Genomic DNA, 24,080 nt, shown 5'->3' with positions numbered 1-24,080 from the left:
CAATTATATTTATGTGACATGCAGTGCTATTTGGGCAAGGTCACTTTTTTTAGTCAGGGAAATTTTACTGAAATAAACTACAAATTACAAATCATAATTTTACTTTTATTAAAACTGATACAAAAAAAAGTTCTGTAATTCTAGAATATTGTTATAGATCGGTTACAGAATTGTTATAGAATTAAAATTTTTAAAAATTTATTTTGTTATAAAATTGTTACATATCTGTTTTAGAACAATGATCTAGAACATTGTTCTAGAATTTTTACAGATCTTGTTACAGATTTGTACCCCCAGGGGGACGACATTTTTACTGACCTGTTCCTCACCAGTTCTAGAACTTGTTCTTTTTTGTTATAGAACAGTTACAGAACTGTTCTGTAACTTTGCACACTAATGCTGTTATCTGTTAATTCCGTTAAATGACAATATTGTTTTGTGTCACTTCCGTAACCTGACGTTTCTATTATAGCTGACAGTTCGGTTAAACGTCATTTCCGTTGATTGTGGTTTCTGTCAAATGACATTTCGGTTAATTAATAATTCCGTTTATTGACATATCGGTTACTTGTAATTTGTTTAAGTGACATTTCTGTTATTTGAAACGTCGGTTAACTAGCGTGCCCTTTAAATTGGATTTCTGTTATATGTCAATTCGGTCAAATAACAATTCTGTTAAGGGGTTAGTACCACATTTCACTGACTTTTCTTAAATATTTTTTTTATTACAAAATTTATTTTACTCCTTATTTATTATGGATTATCTTGCTGTCATGGCCACCTGAAAATACCTCTACTTGTGATTGGCGGACACGATATTTCCAATTCAGGTCATCAAAAAATAAAATTTTTGATATTTTCTTGAAAAGTAAGCTCGTCCCTATCGTCGGAACTACAATTAACTATTTTCGATGAAAAAAATGGCGGACTTTATTCATTTTTGACCTTGTTTTTTCAACTTAAATTGTTAAATATTAATGAAAAATTATGATTCTAGTTCCGGCGATAGCGGTATATGTGTAGAATAAGACATAAAAATTTGAGCTTAATCGGTGCAATAGTTTTTTTATGATGTCAGCCAGGTCAAAAAACGTTGTTTTGAGAAAAAGCGAATTTACAAAAACATGTACTTATTTTAGAAAATACCCCCTTATGCGTAAGGATACATTATATATGTCGTAGGCCATTAGAAGATTTCGCCAGTTAGCTAACTGGCTAGGCGGTTAGCTAAACGGCGCCGAATAGACAAATGAACTTCATTATTACTTGCATTCTTCTATTGGCCTGAGTAGTTTCGCCAGTTAGCGAAATGCCTAGGCAGTTAGCTATCAGCCTAAATCATTTTAGGCCATTAGAAAATATGAAACTTTCTTACTGAAATAATAATAAATAATAATAATAAATAATAATAATTTTAATCATTTTTGTGAGTTTCAAACAACTTTCGTAGTTTAAAAGGAATCCGCCTAGATTATAAATTTGTAATCTTGGATTTCTCGTGTTTCATTTGACAGTGTTGTTTTTGTTTCTCTTTTCAAAATTATTTGTTCTCTGTTTGTAACGATATTGTATTTAAATTGATTAATTCGAATAGTAGAATATTATAAATAAGTATTATTAATTTTTCATTTCGCGACCGTTGAGAATTAACGTATTATAAAATTAATATTGACAAATATAATTGCTGTTGAATAAATTTTGACAAAATTATTTGCTTAGTACATAAAAAATGAGTGAGTGCAGTGTTAACCGTGAAGAATTTGACGAAAAATTTAAATTAATTTATTCTGCGCAAGAAAGTAATAGAAGCGTTTGGAACAGAAGCCGTTTAGAAGCCGCTATACAGATTTTAAAACAATTTGAAGATGTAAAGTATAAAAAAAGTTGTGCTTTCTATCACTACTCAAAAAAATACGAACTTATAAAACTGGGAGGAGAATATCACGTCATTTTAAAAAGAAAAAACGATAGTGATCCGTTAATTTATGTTATACCGGCTGAGGGTTATTATGAAAAACTATTAGAAGCTCATATTCAGACAGGTCATGGGGGGAGAGACAAAATGTTATACTATATTAAAAAAAAGTGGAAATTATCAAAACAAGCATGCGAGTTGTTTGTCCAGTGCTGCGAAACTTGTACTCGTAAAAAAGCTCTACCAAAGAAAGGCGTAGTTGTAAAACCCATTACAACAAATGGATTTAACATGCGAGAACAAGTAGATTTGATAGATTTTCAGTCTTGTTGTGACGGCGACTTCAAATGGATATTAAACTATCAAGATCACGCTACTAAATTTCTCCATTTGAGACCATTAAAAAGTAAACACGCAAAAAATGTAGCTGATGAGCTTTCGAAAATATTTTTTACATGGGGAGCCCCACAAATCCTCCAATGTGACAACGGTCGTGAATTTGTTGCTTCGGTAGTGAATGAACTGGCAGTTATTTGGCCGCATTGCAAAATTGTCCACGGACGCCCTCGACATCCACAAAGTCAAGGAAGTGTGGAACGATCGAATGCTGATGTGGAGAATATGATTCAAGCATGGATGGTTGATAACAAGTCATGAAAACATTTTCGGAAGAAAATTTCCCAGTTTTAAATATAGGTGACTGCATCACACTTGCTGTTCCAGAGGTAGATCGAGGACCACTTGATTTTAATAATATTATTGGAATTATTACTAACTTTCAAAACGGAGTGTACCAAATAGGCACAAAAGACGGGTTGATTAAGGGTTGGTTTCCTCGAACGGAAATACAAAAATCAGCAGTTAATTCGATAAAAATTAATGAAGTGGTAGAATCTACATTGATAAGTTTAAGAGAGGCTGCAGCTAAACAATCGATTAATGGTGGCCAAGGTTTCAAAAAGTGTAATTGTAGAGCATCACAATTGCAATGTAAAACGAAACGTTGTATTTGTTTTAAATCTGGCACTTTGTGCAATTCTCGCTGCCACCAGAGTCTGCCTTGCTCAAATAAATAAATTTTTTAAAAATAAAATAATTAATGCACCCTGAAAAAATGTTTCGTAGTTTGTTAATTTCCTTTCTCGATTATTTCAGTAAGAAAGTTTCATATTTTCTAATGGCCTAAAATGATTTAGGCTGATAGCTAACTGCCTAGGCATTTCGCTAACTGGCGGATCTACTCAGGCCAATAGAAGAATGCAAGTAATAATAAAGTTCATTTGTCTATTCGGCGCCGGTTAGCTAACCGCCTAGCCAGTTAGCTAACTGGCGAAATCTTCTAATGGCCTACCACATATACATGTATATATGCTTTTATATACATATTTATATACATATATGTGTAATTTGATATATATTTATATTTATATATAAAAGCATACATTGTACTTGCGAAGAGTACGCTTCACGAGCGTGTGATTTTTGCATTGTACCCCGTTTTTCGATTTGTTACCGAAGTTTACAACCAAAATAATAGTTTCTATAGCATTTCTACATATACCTACTACAAGAATATGCAGTTTTTAGACAATCGAAGAAAGATGTGGTACTAACAACCCCTTAACTGGCGTTCCCAATATTTTCGTTTCTGTTAAATGACTATTCCGCCAAATAACAGGTGGTGCATTTTCATGTGCCCCGATTTAAAAACTATATTCCTTATACAAAGAAGAAATAATAAGACTACGTTGTTGTTGTAAACTTTAGAGTTTTTAAAATTTAACTATATACTTAAGTAATATGAACTATTAATTTATTAATTCGATGAAAAATAGTTAAAGTACCTATGAACACTTTAAATTTTAAATCTCAGTTAAATATATACCAGAATTGAACTTCAAAATAATTTTAGAACAGCTACATAACATTGTTCGGACACAGTTCTAAAACTACGTTGGAACGTCAGTTAGATGATTTTTTTGACGATTGTGTTACAGAAATGTTGCATAACATTGTTACAGAACTGTTAAGTTCATAACCAGTTTGTAACAAATGTTCTATAAAACTGTGTCCTCACTATTATAGAACATTTATAGGACGTGTTTGCTGTGTAGAATGTCAATTCCGTTAAATGGTAATTCTGTTACGTGACAATTCTGTTAACTGGAAATTCCGATAAATGACAATTCCGTTAAATGGCAATTACATTAAATGACAATTCCGTTCACTTACAACTCCGTTAAATGTCAATTCCGTTGAATGCCAAATCCGTTAAATGGCAATTACGTTAAATGACAGTTGGCGTCTGTGTGTTCGGGCGTCTTCGGAAAGTAAAGAGAGATGCACCTCGTACACGTGCTTTCGTAGTGAGAGAGAACGGTGTAGTCAGCGCATCTCTCTCTAAATCACGAATACCGACCCGAACTTCAAGTGACGCATGGACACAGTGAGAGGGGAGCTTACGCATCTGTGTGTGAGGAGAAAGAGAGTCAATTCTCTACACGAATCGCTCATGTTTAAATCGTTATTGCAAAAAAACTATTTGATAAAATTTAATTTTGACTTCACATTATTAAAAAGCTCAGTTTTCCATGCACCGTACATGAAAACTAAGCCTAATATTATTTCGGAGATAGGTCCCTTCTCTCGTGGAGCGTTACATATATATATATATATATATATATATATATGTACGTAACGCCTCTTTTCCCATTGTGTACAATCTATAGGGTCCACGATCCTTATCTAAAAGAAACAAACATAATTTTTTCTTGAATCGTACATTATTGCCTTCTGTATTAATAATTTTTTTAAGTTGAAGTTAAAATTTTTTTTTAAAAAGAAGTAAGATTTTTTGCCGAAAATTGAATTTTTTTTAAAATTCATGTAAAATTGTACGATTGTACAATTTATTGAATTGATTGAAGAAAAAACTTTTTTTGTTTGGTTTAGATAAGTATTATAGACCCTAGATTGTACACAATGGAAACGACAGTATTTTTTATATCAAATAAATATTTTTATGTATATGAATTATTATTTGCTATAGGAACATCCCATCTTTTTTCCCAAAATATAGTTTCTGCTTCATAACTTGACGGTGTACATGTTTTTAACCAAGATACTCGTTCACAGCGCTTGGAAATTGTCCAGTATACAAAACTAGCAGGACATTTGTATAAATAGCCCTGCATGATATTTCTTGAATTAAGCTCACATTTAAAAAAAGCAATACTGCATCCACTCTGAAACGGAAAGTAACCTTCCTCTGGACATATTGTTTCAGAAAATACTTTAATCTGAAAAATATATAAATTTTTAGTTAAAGTACTTTTTAATAATTATATGTACTGCGTTATTATGTTTTAAAACTAAATAAACAAGTTTTGTAACTTTTAAGTAATATTAGTTATAGAATGGGGTTACCATTTTTAATTCTTGTTCATTTGTCAGTAATTAACAATTTTGAAAATCGGCGTTTATTATATAATGAAGAATATGTTTACATAAGATCTATAACCTATAATAATTGGATGTTATGTTCACATTCCTGAAAAAACCATTTTTTTTAAATTTCTGTAAAAACTGAATATCCTTCTCGCTTATCTCTTAAAACAAATAATTTCATAGGGATTACGAATTTGATTCTGAAAATTAGAGGATTTTATTTAACAAAAGCAACAACAAGAACATGGTTCATTTTTTAAATAAACAATTAATTTTGCAATAACAATCATTAAAAATAAAAAAATTTTAATTCTCAAATTTTCAACTAAAACTGTATCAGTTTCTCTGTAAGTATACCAATTTTTATAAAGATCCGTTCACTTAGTTCTAAGATATTCATTTTTTAACTGAAGAAATTTAATTTTTTTTTGAAAAATCCTTTGAGGCAGTTTTTCAACTTATAATAATGTTTTAATTTTCTATATTTCAAAGCAAATACAGTACATCTTCAATTTGGGTGATTCACTTCAGGAATTTTTACTCACAGATCTTATTAAGGAGTTAGTCGATCATAACGAATCTGAGGTCAGATTTTTAAAATTCAATATGGCGGATCCAATATGGTGGACGAATTTCTAAAAAGTGATTGAATTTGCTTGAAATTTGTTACTCGTGGGTTTTTAAGGGTACACTTTAACCCTTTCAGTACCATTAATTAGGACACTTGATAAATAGCTACAAGAGGTATAGTACTGCACCTATGGTTTTTTAGGGTCGCTGATTACGAATCTAAAGTCAGTTATTCAAAATTCAAAATGGCGGATCAAATATGTCGGACGACTTTACTAAAAATTAATACAATTAGCTTGAGAATGGTTACTCGGGGATTTTTTGGGTCGCTGATTACGAATCTAAAGTCCGTTTTTAAAAATTCAAAATAGCGGATCCAATATGGCGGTCGCCAATTTTAAAAACCAATCCAATTTCTTGAAAATCGTTAATTAGGGGTTTTTGTGGTCGCTGATTACGAATCTAGAATAAGTTTTAAATCGGGAGGTCATTTGGGGGTTCGCAGATTACGAATCTGAATTTAGTTTTTAAAAATTCAAAATGACGGCTTTAATATGGCAAACGATGGAATCAAAAATAAAACAAATTTGCATGAAAGTTGTTACTCGATGTTTTTTAGGTCACTGATTTCGAACATGAAGTGAGTGACAATTTTCATGCAAATAAGTTTGATTTTTGATTTCATCGTCCGCCATTTTGAATCCGCTATTTTGAATTTTTAAAACTGATTCCAGATTCGTAATCAGCGACCCCAAAAAACCCTCAGTAACGATTTTCTAGTTTCGATTGATTTCTAAAATTGTCGTCCGCCATATTGAATTTTTTAAAACTAATTCCAGATTCGTAATCAGCGACCCCAAAAACCCACAAGTGACAACTTTCAAGCAAAGTTAATAGTTTTTTATTTTTTCTTGTCCGACATTTTGAATTTGCATATATGATTTGAGATTCGTAATTAACATACCTGAAAATATAAAAATACCCCTGATTTCAATTATATGTTAGTAACTTAATTTTATTACAATAAAGGTTAACTTGAAATAATGTGTTGCCGTATATGAATATGTTACTAAAAAAGATATAGATTAATATAGATAAGATAGATTAATTTGTTACAAAACTACTAAATACTACCTAATTGTAGAAACATGAAAATGAAAAATATGCAAATGTTTTAAAATTTTACTTTAAATCATTTTTAATAAATTGATGGCTTTAAAGGTGGTCGATATATCGATCACTGGAGCTGAAAGGGTTAAGACCCATATGCTCAAGATATAAAAAATTTTGAAATTTTTAAGCTTTAATTTAAGCCTATGCAGAAGTCTCTGGCACGTCAGGTTATGGAAAAAAAAATTCTAAAAACCATCAAACACATATTTTTTGGGGTAATTACCCCAACTTTTTAAAAAAATTTGTTTAACTTGCCGAAATGTGTGTTATAGTGAACGATTTATCCTGAATTACTTAAATTACCGTGAATTATCGCGAATTACCATGAATTACTTTGGATAGTTATGAATTATCTTGAATTATATATAGCAAAATCTGTCTTTAATGAAAAATTTAAAGTATATTATTTTAAAAAGCATTTCATATTATCGCGCCTATTTTGATCGCATGCGCACTTGCGTTTAGTCAAATTCCCTAAGTTGGTAACCCTTATCATAATGTCAGCTAATATCAACGTTTATTTTTATAGACTTGAACAAAGTTACGTTTCAGTTATATTGAAAAGAAAACATCAGCATATTCCGAGGCATATTCAGTATTATAGTAGTAATATATGTATTAAAGGATTTTTCGAGGCTAAGAGGAATACGGAGGTTAATTTTTATATTGCACGTGCATTTCTTTTTATCAGTATACACCTTCAAACATATTTTTAGGTTAGGTATACATTAGTGTTTACTTCTTGAAATATTTATCCTATTGACTTTTTTTAATTATGTAAAAATTTATAATTATTTCTATTTTTATTACTATTTTTATGTACAAAATGCTCGACAAAATGTAAATAAATACATTTTCAGGGTGTAATAAAGTTGGACTCTGCGTGGTGGAACCAAACAGAAAATGATTTGAAAACTCAAGTTCCTATCCATTTAAAAAATTTATTGTCGTTAACAGGATTTGATAACGTTTTATCAATAAGTTCTTTCCATGAAAGTCACAAAGCTGAAGTAGAAACATTCGCTCGCTCTGAAGTTGAAGAACTTCGTGACAAAAATAAACCTGCCGAAGAGTATTATAGAGTTTATGCTAAATTTCAGGAAAAATTTAAGTTTCTTCCTGAACATAAACTTATGTTATTGGCTGTAGCTGATTACTGCAAGAAGAAAATGAAAAAGCTAGATTTTGAAACTAACCAGAAAAGCAAATCAAAGACGAACCTACAATCTTCAAAGAAAATTTCAAACGGGGACAAGAATTCAAATTTAGACAGTGAACGGAAATTGGTTCAAAAGTCAATCACCATGGTTTTTCATTGAAGGGAAAACTTGAGGTACAAACAAAAGTAATGTTACTTATTCAACAATTGATATAAAATATTATTATTGTTCCTTATCTTTTAGTCCGTTCGCGTCGAATAGTGCTAAACCACACTATAATGAAAATTAAAAGTTTAAAAGTATTAAAAATTTTGTGTTCTCCTCTTAATTCATGAGTTTTTGTTATTACACAATTTTTTTAACCTTCTTTCTTTAATAATATAAACTACAAATAATTTAAATATGAGCGATCTTGAATTTCATTAATTATTCTGAATTACCGTGAATTACTATGAATTATCCTGAATTACCGTGAATTATCCTGAATTACCTGAATTATTGTATTAGGCGTACACTTAATTTTCTAGTTTTTCGCCCCTCGACCTCCGGTTAAGGAGTAAAGAAATATTGAAAACCCTTACCTTAAAAATACGTTTAATTTAAGCTTATATAGAAGTCTTTAGCACGTCAGGTCAAGAAGAAAAAAAATATTGACAACCCTCAAAACACGGATTCTGGAGATTTTACCCCTCCACTATACTAAAATAATTAAATCTAATATACATCATGTCTTTGAATTAAAGACAAAAAACTTGATATATATATACCCAGCAAACACTGTTAAAGGTCAGTTATAGAACTGTTACAAATTTTTTTAAAAACATGTCCTGTAACTGGTTAAGAACCTGTAAGTCACTGGTTACGCAAAATGTCGTACTCAGCGGATATGTGAGGTTCTGTAACAAATCTAGAATATGGTTACAAATGTATTTGTAACAGTTCCAGAACTTTTTTGTAACAACTATAAAATGGTGTATAACCATTATTGCAAGATTATTACTTAAAAATACATGTAAAATACTTTTTATTCTTAATAAAAATATTAAAACTTGATGTAATAGAAAAAGGAAACTCTAAAATAAACATAGTTAGAACAGTGTCAAATTTCAACTGTTCTATAACAAAATCGCTCTACAGGCTAATACTCTGATTATTCCGCTACCCTAACATGAGAATATAAATACAAAATTGATTTAATAACTTGCGACTGAGGATTTAAAAACTGTATTGCTTACTTAAAAAAAACAATAAAATTATGTGATATATAAAATTTTTAGAGTTTTTTAAATTTAACTACATACTTAATTAAAATGAACTATTTATTTATTAATTCCATAGAACAGATCGGTAACTCCCTTGTAATAATGTTCTAGAATTCTGTTACAATGAGGGGATATAGTTCCGAAAGCGTCTCACCACCGATCTTAATGAAACTTGGTATACTAACGTTCTTTTGTGCCTTGATTACGAAAATGATAGTGAAAATTGGCACAAATGTTATTATCATGGTAGAAACCATAAAAAACACCATAAAATCATGGTTTTTTTCGATTATGACGTAAAAAACGCAAAATTTAAAAAAATGTTTCAAATAAAAGTTGTAGGTCTCAAAAAAACACACATTTTATGTTGCATGCATTTTTTACCAAAAGTCGTTATTTTTCGAGAAAAAACCATAAAACATAAAAAATTACGGAAAAAACAGTGCACATCATAACTAGAGGAAAAGTTAGTACTTGTAAGTATATTAACGTACTTTGATGCGCTGATTACGAAAATGATAGTGAAAATTGGCGTAAAATTGATTATCATAGTGAAAAACATCAAAAACACCATTAAATCATAGTTTTTTGCGATTATCTTGTAAAAAACGCAAAATTTCAAAAAATGTTTCAAATGAAAGTTGTAGGTCTCAAAAAAACACACATTTTATATTCTATGCATTTTTTACCAAAACTGCCAAGCATACGTAGACTTGCGGTAAGTTTGACGTGCAAGGTTGGCAATATTGCGCGGCAAGCTGACATGCTATCTGGGTAAGAAAAGAATTGGTCGCGCATAGCGCGCGAATTTTGTACGAGTATATACTAAAATTGAAATTTGTTCTCCAAATTTCAACTCTCTTTGGCGGCGCTATTCAGATCAAACTAGATAAATTCGAGAGGAAATATCAATGGGCGAACAAGCTCGCTCGCAAACTGGGGAAGCGGCTTTACTGGAATGGTCGACTGTATATATTTGCTACATATATATACTTAACTAAAAATCCTAGTATTAAGTAATTGTATTAATTCATTAATTAATGGTAGTAATTAATAATAATATTAACCACTTCCCTGTGAGGAGTAAAATATGAAAGGTCGTCATGTCAAAAAGTAAACACGCGAAGGAATGAAATAAGACAAAATTAATTTTGATTAAATTTCGTCAAAATTATTTTGTATACAAGGTGTCAAATAAAAATAAATAAAAGAAATTAGGAATTTTTCGAAAGAGAACATAAATTGACATTAGACTGGGTGACCAAATAATTTCAAGTTATATAGGGTGTCAAAAATAAATTTCGTATAGTTTTAATTTAAATTTAAAGAAATAATGAAAGTTAAAAAATCAAAAATTCTCATTTTAGCAGAAAAATTTTATATTTATTTAAATTCAAGTTTAAATATAAAATAATTGTGTTCCTTGCATTAAAACGAATCGATATAATTGTAAATAATAATAAGTTATATATTATTATTCATTAATATTAAGAAATTTCGGTTAGAATATGAATTTTTGATTTTTTAACTTCCATTAATTTCTTAAATTTTACTCATATGTATAGGTACTCTAATGTTTATATTATTATATTATTTTTGTATGTTTATTTCAATGTTAATGCTTTCTCTACGAGGAAGCAAATTTTTTTGCTGATCGTAAAGAGGAAGCAAAATGATCATGTAATGAACATCTGAATTTACAACTTGTTTTTTCCTCTTTTTCGAAAATATTATGAATCAGTGAAAAATAAAAATTTTTTTTGTATGTTATTAGAACTTAAATTTTTTTATTCGAAGTGAACAAATTTATTTTTTTTGAAAATGCAGAAGCGAGAAAAATGCGTGGAATGGAAAATGAAAATTTGGATTAAAGAAGTGAGACAGAATTTAAAGTTTCGAATTTACAGAAACAGAATGCCAACCCCCTACTCACGGTGGAACTGCATCCCATTACAACAAGTGAATGACAAATCAAAAATAGAATCCCTTGAAGCCACAGTAGGTGCACTACTACATTTAATTTCACCGGAAAAATTAAAAATACTCGGTTTTAACAAAACTACCTCTACTGAGAGCGAAATGAGAGACAAAGCGAACAAGTCATTACCCAAATTAAGTGTAGAAAATAGTAGGAAAATGCAAGATGACAAAGAAACCCAAAAATTGTCATTTGCAGGTTTGCCACAGACACAAAAGAAAAGTGTAATTTTAGAAAGTTACTTAGGAACAGTAGCGAAAATACCAGAAAATAAGGAAAAAGCTAAAGATAAGATTAGTGAAAAATCGAAAAGTGACGAATCTTTTTTAGGAACAAATAATAAATTATTCAAAAGTAGACAAGATTTAGCGGAATACGACGAATTTTTGCGTAATGAACGGGAAAAAGTACGGCAAAAAACGGAAGAATTAGAATTCGAACATAGGAAAATTGTAAAAGAAAAATACAAACCTACCGCGCATAGTTTCTTTAAAATAGATATTGTCGAAAAGAAAAAGCCGGAAAATATTGCGGAAAATTTTATGGAAAAATATTGGAAAATATTAGGAAACAAAATGAACAGAAACAGTCAGTTCATTTTGTGGGCAATTATCAGGAAAATTTCGAGCGGCAAAATGAAAAAGCGGAAAATTTAGGAAAAATTGATTTTCGTTATGATCAAGGTGAATCAACCGCGAAATTAGTAGAAACTGATAATTTTGGTAATTATTTAAAACAAATAGCAGAAAATAATTACGGGAAAAATAAACCAATGAAAACTTTTCAAGAAAAAAGCATTGTCACAAATTTTCCAATGAACAATGCTCATGACGATGGAAATTGTTCAGGCAAAAGTTTGGTATCCAGAGAAAATAATTAAAAACAACTTAAAAATGGAATTTTTAAGTTGTAATAGAGAAATAGAAAGAAAAACAAAACTTGAAGATAATGCAAAAATGTTACCAGAATGTCAACAAAGATGTCCGACTTGCGAAGATAATATTCAGACGCGTGACAATAGAATCAACCCTTTTCCTTTTGGAATGATACAAACCCCTTTTCAAATCACGTCAAATTGTCCCATAAAATTCCACAACAATAAAGTGGATAATCCCGCGCAATTTTTGGACAAATTATTTCGCTTTAAACGAGGTTATGAAATATCGGAAAATAATGTATTAGAAAATATCGATGCAGTTTTTGTCGATGAAGCATTAGAATGGTGTAGGACGATTAGAAATAATTGGCGTTCACTACAGGATTTCAAATCAGATTTCATTCGAACTTTTCTCGACGAGAAATTGTCTGAAGACATAGCAATAAAAATTAAATTTTGCCATCAGAAGGTAGGAGACGCATGAAAATCCCCTAAACTTCATATAGCAGAAATGCCATTTGACAGAAATATATATAACAGAAATTTTATTGGACAGAATATTTACATGGCAGACAATTCATATAACAGACTTTTCATTGGACAGACGTTTGATTGGACAGAATTTTTATCGAACAGAAATGTCACTTAACAGAAATTTTATCTGACAGAATTTCCATTCAACAGAACATAAGTATAGCAGAACTCTCATAGGATAGAATATTTACACGGCAGACGATTCATATAACAGACTTTTCATTGGGCAGACGTTTGATTGGACAGAATTTTTATCGAACAGAAATGTTACTTAACAGAAATTTTATCAGACAGAATTTCCATTCAACAGAACATAAGTATAGCAGAACTCTAATTGGTCATAATTTAACTTTTGCATCATACATTCTCATCCCTGCTATATTTTTAACTTGTCGGTAAAGTAGACGTAGAGGTCAGTAGTTGCTATTTCTTTCTCGCCCCAAAGTTTGAATATTAAATAATAAAACTAATATTTTATTTACTTATAATTATTAGGTATTCATTATCAATAATAATGAAATAAAATATTAGTTTTATTATTTAATATTCAAACTTTGGGACGAGAAAGAAATAGCAACTACTGACCTCTACGTCTACTTTACCGACAAGTTAAAAATGTAGCAGGAATGAGAATGTATGATGCAAAAGTTAAATTATGACCAATTAGAGTTCTGCTATACTTATGTTCTGTTGAATGGAAATTCTGTCAGATAAAATTTCTGTTAAGTAACATTTCTGTTCGATAAAAATTCTGTCCAATCAAACGTCTGTCCAATGAAAAGTCTGTTATATGAATTGTCTGCCATGTAAATATTCTGTCCAATAAAATTTCTGTTATATAAATTTCTGTCAAATGGCATTTCTGCTATATGAAGTTTAGGGGATTTTCATGCGTCTCGAAGGTAGGAGCTGTATTTTTTTTAATCCAAACCTCTGAAAACAGAATTATTGAAAGATGAAAATTCTTGGAAATTGGTAATACCGGAAAATTTGCGTAAACATTGAAAATCATGATAACATACAGGTAGGACATTTAGGTGTGGAAAAAACGTACCACAGAATAGCAGAAAGATATTTTGGCCTGGTATGTACTCGAAAATAGTTGAACATGTAAGAAAATGTAAAATTTGCCAACAGATAGAAGCAAATAACAGACCGAAAATGGGACCTATGGGTGAAAGAATTATAGAAGAGCCTTGGACGATGGTGGTCTCTGATATAATAGGACCATTACCCCTTTCAAAAAATCGGAATAAATGCATTTCTGTGTTTACCGATTTATTCAGAAAATGGGTTGAAATAATTCCTATTAAAAAGGCCGATGGAAAAATGATCGAAAATGAATTTCGTAAAAAAGTAGTTTCGCGATGGGGAACTCCCAGAATTTTGATTTCGGATAATGGCACCGAATACGCGAACAAAGTTATGCGGGAAATGTCGAACAAATTAGGAATTAGGCACTCTTTCACACCCAAATACTACCCTCAACCTAATCCGACGGAAAGAACTAATAGGTCGATAAAAAAAGTAATTAAGGCGTATTTAGATAAAGAACATAATGTTTGGGATCAAAACATTGATGATCTTTAATTTGCCCTGAATACGTGCAACCATTCATCGACAAGACTTTCACCAGCTTTCTTAAATGTTGGTCGGGAACTTCAACCGTTCCAAACATTGAAAAACGATATTGAAAATCCGGACGAGGTTGAATTCCAAGAAGTCGATAAATGGACAGAAAGATTGAGAAAACTACAAGTGATCAAAGACGAAGTTCAAAAGAACTTAAATATGGCAAATGATAGACAAGCAATCTATTATAACAGGCATAGTTAAAAAACAGAGTTTCAGGTAGGAAATTTAGTTTGGAAAAAAGATAAGTCGTTATCGAATAAAGATTTAGGCATCGCGAAGAAATTGAAAAAAGATTACGATGGTCCTTTTAAAATTATTCGAAAAGTTTCCCCCACTATGTATGAATTAGGAAAAATTCACGGAAAATCAATAGGAGTATGGAACATTAATGATTTGCGAAAATTCATAAAAAATTAGTGAAAAATTAGCAGAAAATAGGAAGGAACTGACAGAACAGACATGACAAAATAATACTAACATTCAAACGAATGAACAAAAACAATACTTGACAATGTACTTTTCATTTCAGAATGGCATCGATATCGCAAAACTACAAAAACCAATTGAGTTCAATTTGAAAAAGAAAAGAAGAGATGGCCGCTCTAATAGCCCTTAATGTGGTAAAACTAAATGCAATGAAGGAAGAGAATATCAAATGAAAAAGGAAGAACAAATTGAAATAAAGGAAAAATACATAAAAATGGTGGAAAAGGAAGATGAAATAATAAAAATAATTTAACAAATAGAGGAAAATAATACGTCGGACGAGAATTCGGACTCGTCACAAATAACAGTCATAGAAAAACCAGCAAAAATCCAAATAGAAAAAAATTGTTGTGACGACAAATTCACAACAAATTTCTCAGCAAAAAATTACTCCGTTGAGGAAGAAATCAACATTTCTATTCGGGGAAATGTATTCGGGGAAATGACTGGGAATTCCCACCAAATGTTGATTTCCTCCTCAACGGAGTAATTTTTTGCTGAGAAATTTGTTGTGAATTTGGAATCCCTGTCATTTCCCCGAATAGATATTTCCCCGAAGCCGATTCCCCGAAAAAGGATTTTTATTATTTTCCCCGAAAAACTATTTCCCCGAAATAATAATCCGTCGAAAAAAATTTAAAAAGAAGGACGAATGTATGAAAAAAAGACAAATGACTGTATTGACATAACCCACGTTTTTAGATGTAATTTTTTATTTTGGTAAAATCTGTTGTATTTTTAAAATTTCAATGTTAACAGTATGAATTACGAAATTGAATTAATAAATGAAAGAAGATTAGGGATCACAGCAGCTGCAGAGTACGGAATAAACAATTTTCGACCGGCAAAAGTGATGACTGACTTTGAACTTTCGATAATAAACGCGGTGAAAAACATTTTTGCAGGAATTCATGTAAGTGCTTGTTTCTTTCACCTCTGTCAAGCGTTGTACAGGAAAATCCAGGAATTAGGATTACAAATTGCGTACAACGATCATACTAATACGGAAGTAAAAGATTATGTGCATTAGGCCACTGCACTTGCATGCATTCCTGTGAATGATGTTGTGACAATTTTTGGACGTCTTAAAACTACAGCTCCTGACAGTTTGCATGATTTTTTTGACTATTTTTGAAAAAACATATGTACACTTGGAGCTCCTGCTAGAGGGCGCAGACGGGCCACCACGTTTCCATCCACTAATTTGGAACCAGTACGATGCGATATTGACCAACCAAAGCAAAACCAACAATTCAAGCGAGGGTTGGCATAATCGCTTCCGTCTTCTCGTTGGGAAAAACCATCCTGATATATTTTCCGCAGTGAAGGAATTCAAAAAAGAACAAGGGGATACAGAGATCATCCTAGTTGAACTTTCCCTGGGCCGCAAAATCAGAGCAGCACCGAAAAATAAATGGTTGGATGCCCAAAGACGACTGAAAGCGATTGTCGAATCGTATGATACTTTGACGCACAGGGTTGGAAAGATTATTTGCATGCAGTTGGTTGTAATATCGTGATGTCTTAAAAATCACTTTGTAAAAATATTTGGAAAAAATATATTTTTCATCTCTGCAACAATTTTTTTTCATTCGGGTAATGTCTTTTTTTTACTTTCTAGGAATTGTCCTTTTTGTGTATTCGGGGAAATGGTTTTCGGGGAATTGGTCATCGGAAAAAAGTACATTCGGAGAATCTGATTCGGGGGAATGGTCGGGTACCTTTAGTGGGGTATGAGGCTGTGGAAGGTGGAATGGCAACGGAGAAAGGACGAGGATACAGAAGAAAGAGAGAAAAGAATAGGAAAACCTACGACTAAACAATTAAAAGGAAATTTCCAAATATATGGAAGAACAAAAAAATAAAATAATAAATAAATACGAAAATGATTAAAATAATAATTGTCAACAGATTTGAAAATTAATAATAAGCTCAATTTCTGTTCTCTTCTCTATATTTTTTTTGTTGTTTGCCGACACCATATGGCCGCATCATATTAAAAATTTTTTTTTTAATAACAAAATGTACAAAAAAAATAAATATATATATATATATATATATATATATATATATGGGGCATTCTTTCTCAACGGGAGAATTGCTCCCCCCAAAAATGGTATGGACGAAAAGAGTTCAATTAGGTCTCAAATTTTAGGTATTTACGTCTATTTTGAAAAGCAAAGTGGCACTTTTTAAAATTCAAGATGGCGGATCTAATATGGCGGAAAATTAAAATAAAAATAGATTAAATTCCCAGTAAAAAATAAAAGATACAAGAACCGACGATTCCGGTTACAAGCTCAATAGCTGGTAAACGAATCAGTGAGAATCTCGGATACAAGAACTTTTCGGTATCCCAAATGCTTATAAGCTTGTAAACGCATTGAAACGGACAACTTTTTTAGGGTTTTTAATCAAGAAGAAGCAATCAAATGGATGCAGAAACGTTATGAAATTATATTAGAAGCAAAAAAATGATTATTTATTAAAGAAACGTACATTGAAACAAAAAACAATTATTCTTACTAATTCTAACCTCTGGATTAAAAACATTGTGAAAACAGTGTTTTGTTGGTAATTTTAACTTGCTAATCGGAAAATATGGCTTTCTACCTTACTGATATTGGATATTAATTTAACGCGGGTTTTTCGATTTTCTAATTTCAAAAGCAATTCAAAATAATCAAAATATTATTTTATTAGACATAATAAAGTGCTCATTTTTAATTTCCTTTCCCCCATTTAATTGAATAATTTTGGATTGCTTTTGAAATTGGAAAATTGAAAATGGAAAAACTCGCGTTAAATTAATATCCAATGTCGGTAAGGTAGAAAACCATATTTTCCGATTAGCAAGTTAAAATTAACAATAAAACACTGTTTCACAATGTTTTTAATTCACAGTTTAGAATTAATAAGAATAATTGTTTTTTGTTTCAATGTACATTTCTTTAATAAATAATAATTTATTTTTGCTTCTAATTTAATTTCATAACGTTTCTGCATCCATTTGATTGCTTTTTCTTGATTAAAAACCCTACAAAAGTCGTCCGTTTCAATGCGTTTATAAGCTTATAAGCATTTGGGATACCGAAAAGTGCTTGTATCCGAGATTCTCACTGATTCGTTTACCAGCTATTGAGCTTGTAACCGGAATCGTCGGTTCTTGTATCTTTTATTTTTTACTGGGTTCACTTAAAATTTGTTACTTGCGAGTTTTTTGGGTCACTGAATATGAATCTGAAGTCAATTTTGTTCCAGCAAGTCAGGATTTTTTCCTAACCTCAAAAACATGTCGGATTTAATACAACAAGCAAATTTTTTTAATCCGACATGTTTTTGAGGTTAGGAAAAAATCCTGACTTGCTGGAACAAAATTGACTTCAGATTCATATTCAGTGACCCAAAAAACTCGCGAGTAACAAATTTTAAGTGAATTTAATCTATTTTTATTTTAATTTTCCGCCATATTAGATCCGCCATCTTGAATTTTAAAAAGTGCCACTTTGCTTTTCAAAATAGACGTAAATACCTAAAATTTGAGACCTAATTGAACTCTTTTCGTCCATACCACTTTTGGGGGGAGCAATTCTCCCGTTGAGAAAGAATGCCCCATATATATATATATATTACATATATATATATATATATATATATATATGAATATATATATATTCATATATATTTATATTTTTATATATATATTAATATATATATTTATATTATATATATGAATATATATATATAAATGAATAAATAAATAATTGTTAAAAATAGTAAAAAGTAAAATATCTTTCATTTAAAAAGAAATAAAATAAAAAAGGATTAAAAAAACAATATATATATATATATGTAGAAATGGTGGAAAAACAAAGAAAAGGTATTTTTTTATTATTTTGTTTTGCGAAAAAAAATTTTTCCGGGTTCTGTTGCACATAATGGAACATCAAGCAGCCAGATCATGCAGATTCTGTAGGAAACCAGTCTGGAGCACACTATATCTCATTCATGATGACTTCTGCGAAAAGCGAAATTTAGCTCACAAAGCTAATTATGTAATCCCAAGCAAGGATAAAAGGAGATACATCAAGGAAAATTGGGATGATCGGCGGAAAATTATTGGAATTTAGCAATTTGCAGAGTTTGGTGGAATCAGAGGACGCAGAAGGCGGGGAAATCTTGAAAATAGATAATGCCCCCACAGCAGCCAATCTTTACTAAAAATTTCGAAAAGATTTCCTTGAAATCTTGGGGATATTTAAGTGCAAAGTTTAATAAAAATTGCATAAAGATTTAAATGTCCCACTAAAATAAATGTTTGGCGTAAAAGTTGACCAAAAATTTTAAAGAAATTTTCAGGAAATGTTCGTCGCGAAAATTAACTAAAAATTTAAATGAAATTTTCAGGAAATGTTTGGCGTAAAAGTTGACTAAAAATTTAAATTAAATATTTATTTAAAATTTATACCGAAAGTTGAGTGAAAATGTAATTTAAATATTCAGTCAAGTTTTGTGACGAACATTTCCTAAAAATTTAAAATAATTAATTTAAATTTTATAAAATTAATTTATTTATGTCAAACAGAATTATGTATATTATATGTATTTGTGTTTAATTAAATATTGTAATAAATGTGATTATATTAATTGTTTAATTTACTTATCCTATTTTTAAGTAATATAATTTTTTTGTATTTATTAAATATTTTTTTATTTAAAGTAGGTATTTAAAAAAATTCGATTTTTTTAAAAATAATTGAATTTTCAAAAATAATTAATTTTTGTGAAATTTTTAAAAAACGAATTTTTAAAGAATTGTAATTCAACATTTTGAAAATACTTGAATTTTACAAATTGTCACAAATAAATAAAGTTATTGCAATCCTGAAGGTACCAATTGAAAGGTGACGTTATTCCGCATCCAACAAGCCCTATATGGACTATATTGGATAAGAGGATTTTTTATAAACAACTATCATGTTAGCCAATTGTTTATTAACAATCCACTAACCCAAATTACTTCATATAGGGCTCGTTGGATGCGGAATTTTGTCAACTTTCATTTAGTAACGTCAGAATTACGATACCTTTATTCATTTAAAAAATATATAAATTTTTATTAACGTTAATTAATTAATTAACTTATATCTCCAAAATAACAAAAAAAGACATCTTAATATTTTTTGGGGTAAAAATGCACATTTTTAATTTTCAAAAAAAAATTAATAAATTAAAAAAAAGACCGAATTAAAAAAAAAGTCAAAAAAATTTTTGATTTTCATACAAAAAGGTTAAATTTTGAATTCTTTTTTCACCAATCGAAAGAGCACAAAAAAAAACATTTGGAAAACATGTATGTCAAAATTTTTTTTATTTACTTATATAATATTTGCAATTTTTAGTTAATTAATTAACTAAGGTAAATGCCCCATTCGTGGGCACTTTAAGGAAAATTCAAACTTTGAGAATTTATTTAAAAGTTCTATTAAGTATAAATAATAAAGAGTTAATGCTTTCTAGAAACGTTGGACATTTTGTAAACACTTAGTATTATAAAAAACAAGAATTTATAAAAAAATAAGTTAAAAATAACAATAATAAAATAAAATGTCACAATGTACCAGTCTTGGCCGAAAATATTTGCAAATGTCCCAATGGTGGTCGCACGAATGTCCTAGTAATAGCCGCTTGACACTAGTTAGGTTAATATATTTAAAATTCGTTATTTGTATTAAACTCTTTAATTTCATTTAAACTTTTGAAGTATATTACATATATTTATGAAATTTTTTAACGTTAATTATATGCTTTCAAATAAAATTATGATAAAAGACATCTAAAAAGAGAACAATGTAATAATTAAGTTTTTTTAGATAAATAATAATGATTATGCGTTTCATTTAAAACAAAATTCTCTTAAATGAAGTGATTAATAAAATGAAAAATTCTTTATTATTCTTTGGTCGAATTACGCTTCGCATTTCCTTTTTTTTCCTTTTTCGACCTTTTTTGCAGTGCTTCGGTTTTTTCTTTCCTTTTTTCTTCTCTTGCTTCTTTTTTCTTTGCTGCAGCTTCTTGTTTTTCTTAACTTTTATTTTCTTTTTGATACTTACGTTCTTCTCTTCTTAATTCCAAAGCAACTGTTTTCACTTTTTTATTTTCTTCTCTTTGGATTCTTCTTTCTTCTTTCTGTTGAAGGGCAGTATCTTTTTGTTTTTCTTTTTCTTCATGAAACTCTCGCCATTTTTTTGAAACAACTACTGCTGGGCCTTTTTCCTTCTTTTTTCGCTTTTGACCGTTTGTTGATTGATTTTTTTGTGGCCAAAAGAAAACTTTTGAGAATGCGGATCCAAAACATGTATCGGTTTCATTTTCTTTATCGTTTTCATTTCCAGTCGACATTAAAGAATTTTCGTTTAAATTAGACTTTTGAATGTTTAAAATAGAGTTACTTTCATTTATTCTTTCTTCACTGGTCGATGCAAGAGGTACCTGAATAGTCGTAGTAGTATGTAACGGTTGATCTTGATACGTGAAATCAATTTTACTTTCCAACATAATAGGGATGTTTGCCAAAGTCACAGGCTCAGTAACATCTGTAACTGGTAACAAAATACCAGCATTCGAACTATCATTTTGAATTTGAAGTATTGAATCGTGTGAATGTTCTTGATTATGTTCAATAATTTCGTATCGTGGAAAAAAGTTCAAATTGTTTTCAAAATCATCAACAAGAATGCTTTCAGAATTTTCCACAATTTTAAAAATTTCGTTGCTTTCAATCACACCAGTGATGCTTTCAATTAAATTTTCTTCAGCTTCTGTTACATCAAGATTACTAATTGGAGTTTCTTCAACGGTGTGATGCAAAACGATTTCCTCGCCAGTTTCAGTTTTCATTTTTAGCCACAAATTAAACAGGTCTTTACTTTCCATGTGTCTCCCGCCCATTCATTTCCTGATGCTTGAAACATATTAAGTTTTCCTAATTTACTTAGCTCATTTTCAAAGAATCGTAAATGACATTTTACAGGCACTTTCTCAGGTTGATGTATTTTTTCATTGCTCAATAAGTTATCAGGACACATGACTTTCTCATAATTAATAGCATCGGGATTAAAAGGATACAATTCACAAGTCTTAAATACACTTTCCAGAATTTTTTTACTGTTAACAGAATCAAGCACATTTTTGAGAACCGGTGCAAAATTTTCTCGCTTGAACTGCTCACAATTATTTCCAATACGCCAATTCTGTACTGCTTTGCTCCATTCATTTTTCATTGGATGGAAAAATGCCACATCTAAAGGTTGTAAAATGTGGGTCGAGTTTGGAAATAAAGCAACTAAAATGATCCCTTTTTCATTGCAAAAATCACTTACAGCCATTGATAAATGAGAGGAGTGACCATCAACATACAGGATGACTGGTAGAGTGACATTTTCTTCTATTAACCAAGGATAGAAAACATTGCTAATATATTCAAAGAAACTTTCTGCCGTCATCCAACCATTTTCTGATTTCCCAACTCCCCAAGATGAAGGTACAGAATCAGCAAGTTCGCTTGGACTTCTTTTTAATGCAAACATTAATAGCGGTGGACCCATTTTACCAGCAGCACTTCCCATAATAAGAGTTGTTATGCATTCCTTTTCATCATTCTTTGTAAAATTATAAACCGCTTTTTGTCCAACTCTAACTAAAACTTTTCCTATTTTTGGTACAAATAAATTGCGCATTCATCGCAGTTAAAAATTCGTTCAGGGTCTTGTAAAATATCTAAATAATTTTCTTCAGTGAAAAAAGAGAGAATTTCGGCAAACCACTTTCGAATATTTTCTTCTGTAACTGCAGATCGAGTTTTAGAAAGATTTTGAGACGTTCGTACAGATATCTCTGGATGTCTTCTCAAAAATGCATCGCACCAGTGCTTTACTGGTCTTCCGTTAGTAAAACAAGTTTCTTTCTTCAAATCTCGAATTAAAATAGCAACACTATCTAAAAGTTGATTTTTCGTAACCGGAAAACCTGCTTTTGCCACAGCTAAAATCCAAGCTACTAATTTCCTCTCTTCTGGGTCCGATAAAACTGTAGAAGGTCCAAACACTCGGTCCACAGGAGACTTTCCAGTGTATTTGTTTGCGAACATTTTACTAGCCGCAGTAAACGTTTTCCCATCCTTTACAGCTTTTAAAGCTTTATTCATTTGATCTTTATAGTATTTAGACATGTTCTGTGAACAAATGTATTATATAATAGTAAAAAGAAAATAAAAATTTTAACATATTGATAGAAATATATTCGTTGGAGCGAGTCCTAAACAATAGCATTCCCAATGTTAGATACGCTTATTTATTAAAATTTTTTATTTTTACTATGCATACAAGCTTCATATCCGTTACTGCTCATAGATTTGAATTGAAAAGCATAATTTCAAAACAGTTTGCTTAAACAACATATAAATTGATTATATTTACATTACTTAAAAACTGACCAAACCTTTGACATCAACGACCGCCACTGGGACATAGCAACATTTATGGACACAGTCCATTTCGTTCAAAGTAATAAAAATAATAATAATAATATGAATTTATCACTCGGTGGTATTTTATATAGTATGAAGATATCGATCACTCCGAGTCAGGTAATAAAAGAAAACACAATTTTTAACGTTTTCAACGGCTCAGCCGTCCTCTTCAGAAAACTAAAATTATTTATTACAAAAAAAATTAAAAATAAAATTTTCACAATTATTGTAGAAGATTATTAAGAACAATAAAAAATTATAAAAAAAACATTTACCATTGAAAATTAAATAAATAAAATTAACATAATTATAAGGAAACATTTAAAATTGTTAAATTTTAAAGTTCCTGTCAGCACGACGTATAATTTGACACTGATCGAACATTCAATAAATACAATCAATAACATTTAATTCTGAGGTCGTTAACCTCATATCAATTAATATAAATAGAGAAAGACTAAGTAACAGTATAGTCAAACGAGGATGAGTATTGTGAATATTTTCTATCGTTAA

At 30.2% G+C, this 24,080-nt stretch overlaps 2 protein-coding genes across 2 annotated transcripts in view; one reads left to right on the top strand and one right to left on the bottom strand.

The window, feature by feature from the left end:
- Positions 1-2,062: 2,062 nt before the first annotated feature.
- LOC127283128 (KRAB-A domain-containing protein 2-like) lies at positions 2,063-2,572 on the top strand. The gene has a single exon (XM_051307811.1). The coding sequence runs from the start codon at positions 2,063-2,065 to the stop codon at positions 2,570-2,572; it is 510 nt and encodes a 169-aa protein (XP_051163768.1).
- Positions 2,573-4,784: 2,212 nt separating this feature from the next.
- LOC127283126 (uncharacterized) overlaps positions 4,785-24,080 on the bottom strand; it is a 64,343-nt gene continuing 45,047 nt past the window's right edge. Inside the window, exon 4 of the mRNA XM_051307810.1 lies at positions 4,785-5,214. Within this exon, the coding sequence (XP_051163767.1) occupies positions 4,936-5,214 (279 nt within the window). The 3' untranslated portion in view covers positions 4,785-4,935. The remainder of the gene's footprint in view (positions 5,215-24,080) is intronic.

This window comes from Leptopilina boulardi, unplaced genomic scaffold (assembly GCF_019393585.1).
Source record: "Leptopilina boulardi isolate dan_hultmark-lab unplaced genomic scaffold, ZJU_Lbou_2.1 LbouV2_308, whole genome shotgun sequence".
In the NCBI taxonomy this organism is placed as follows: Eukaryota; Metazoa; Arthropoda; class Insecta; order Hymenoptera; family Figitidae; genus Leptopilina; species Leptopilina boulardi.
The sequence above is the reverse complement of the archived record's forward strand: the minus strand, read 5'-3'. Positions and strand labels throughout refer to the sequence as shown.

What these genes read in the sequence shown, in the direction of transcription:
- LOC127283128 (XM_051307811.1), top strand. Translation starts at nt 2,063, where the DNA reads ATGTTATACTATATTAAAAAAAAGTGGAAATTATCAAAACAAGCATGC.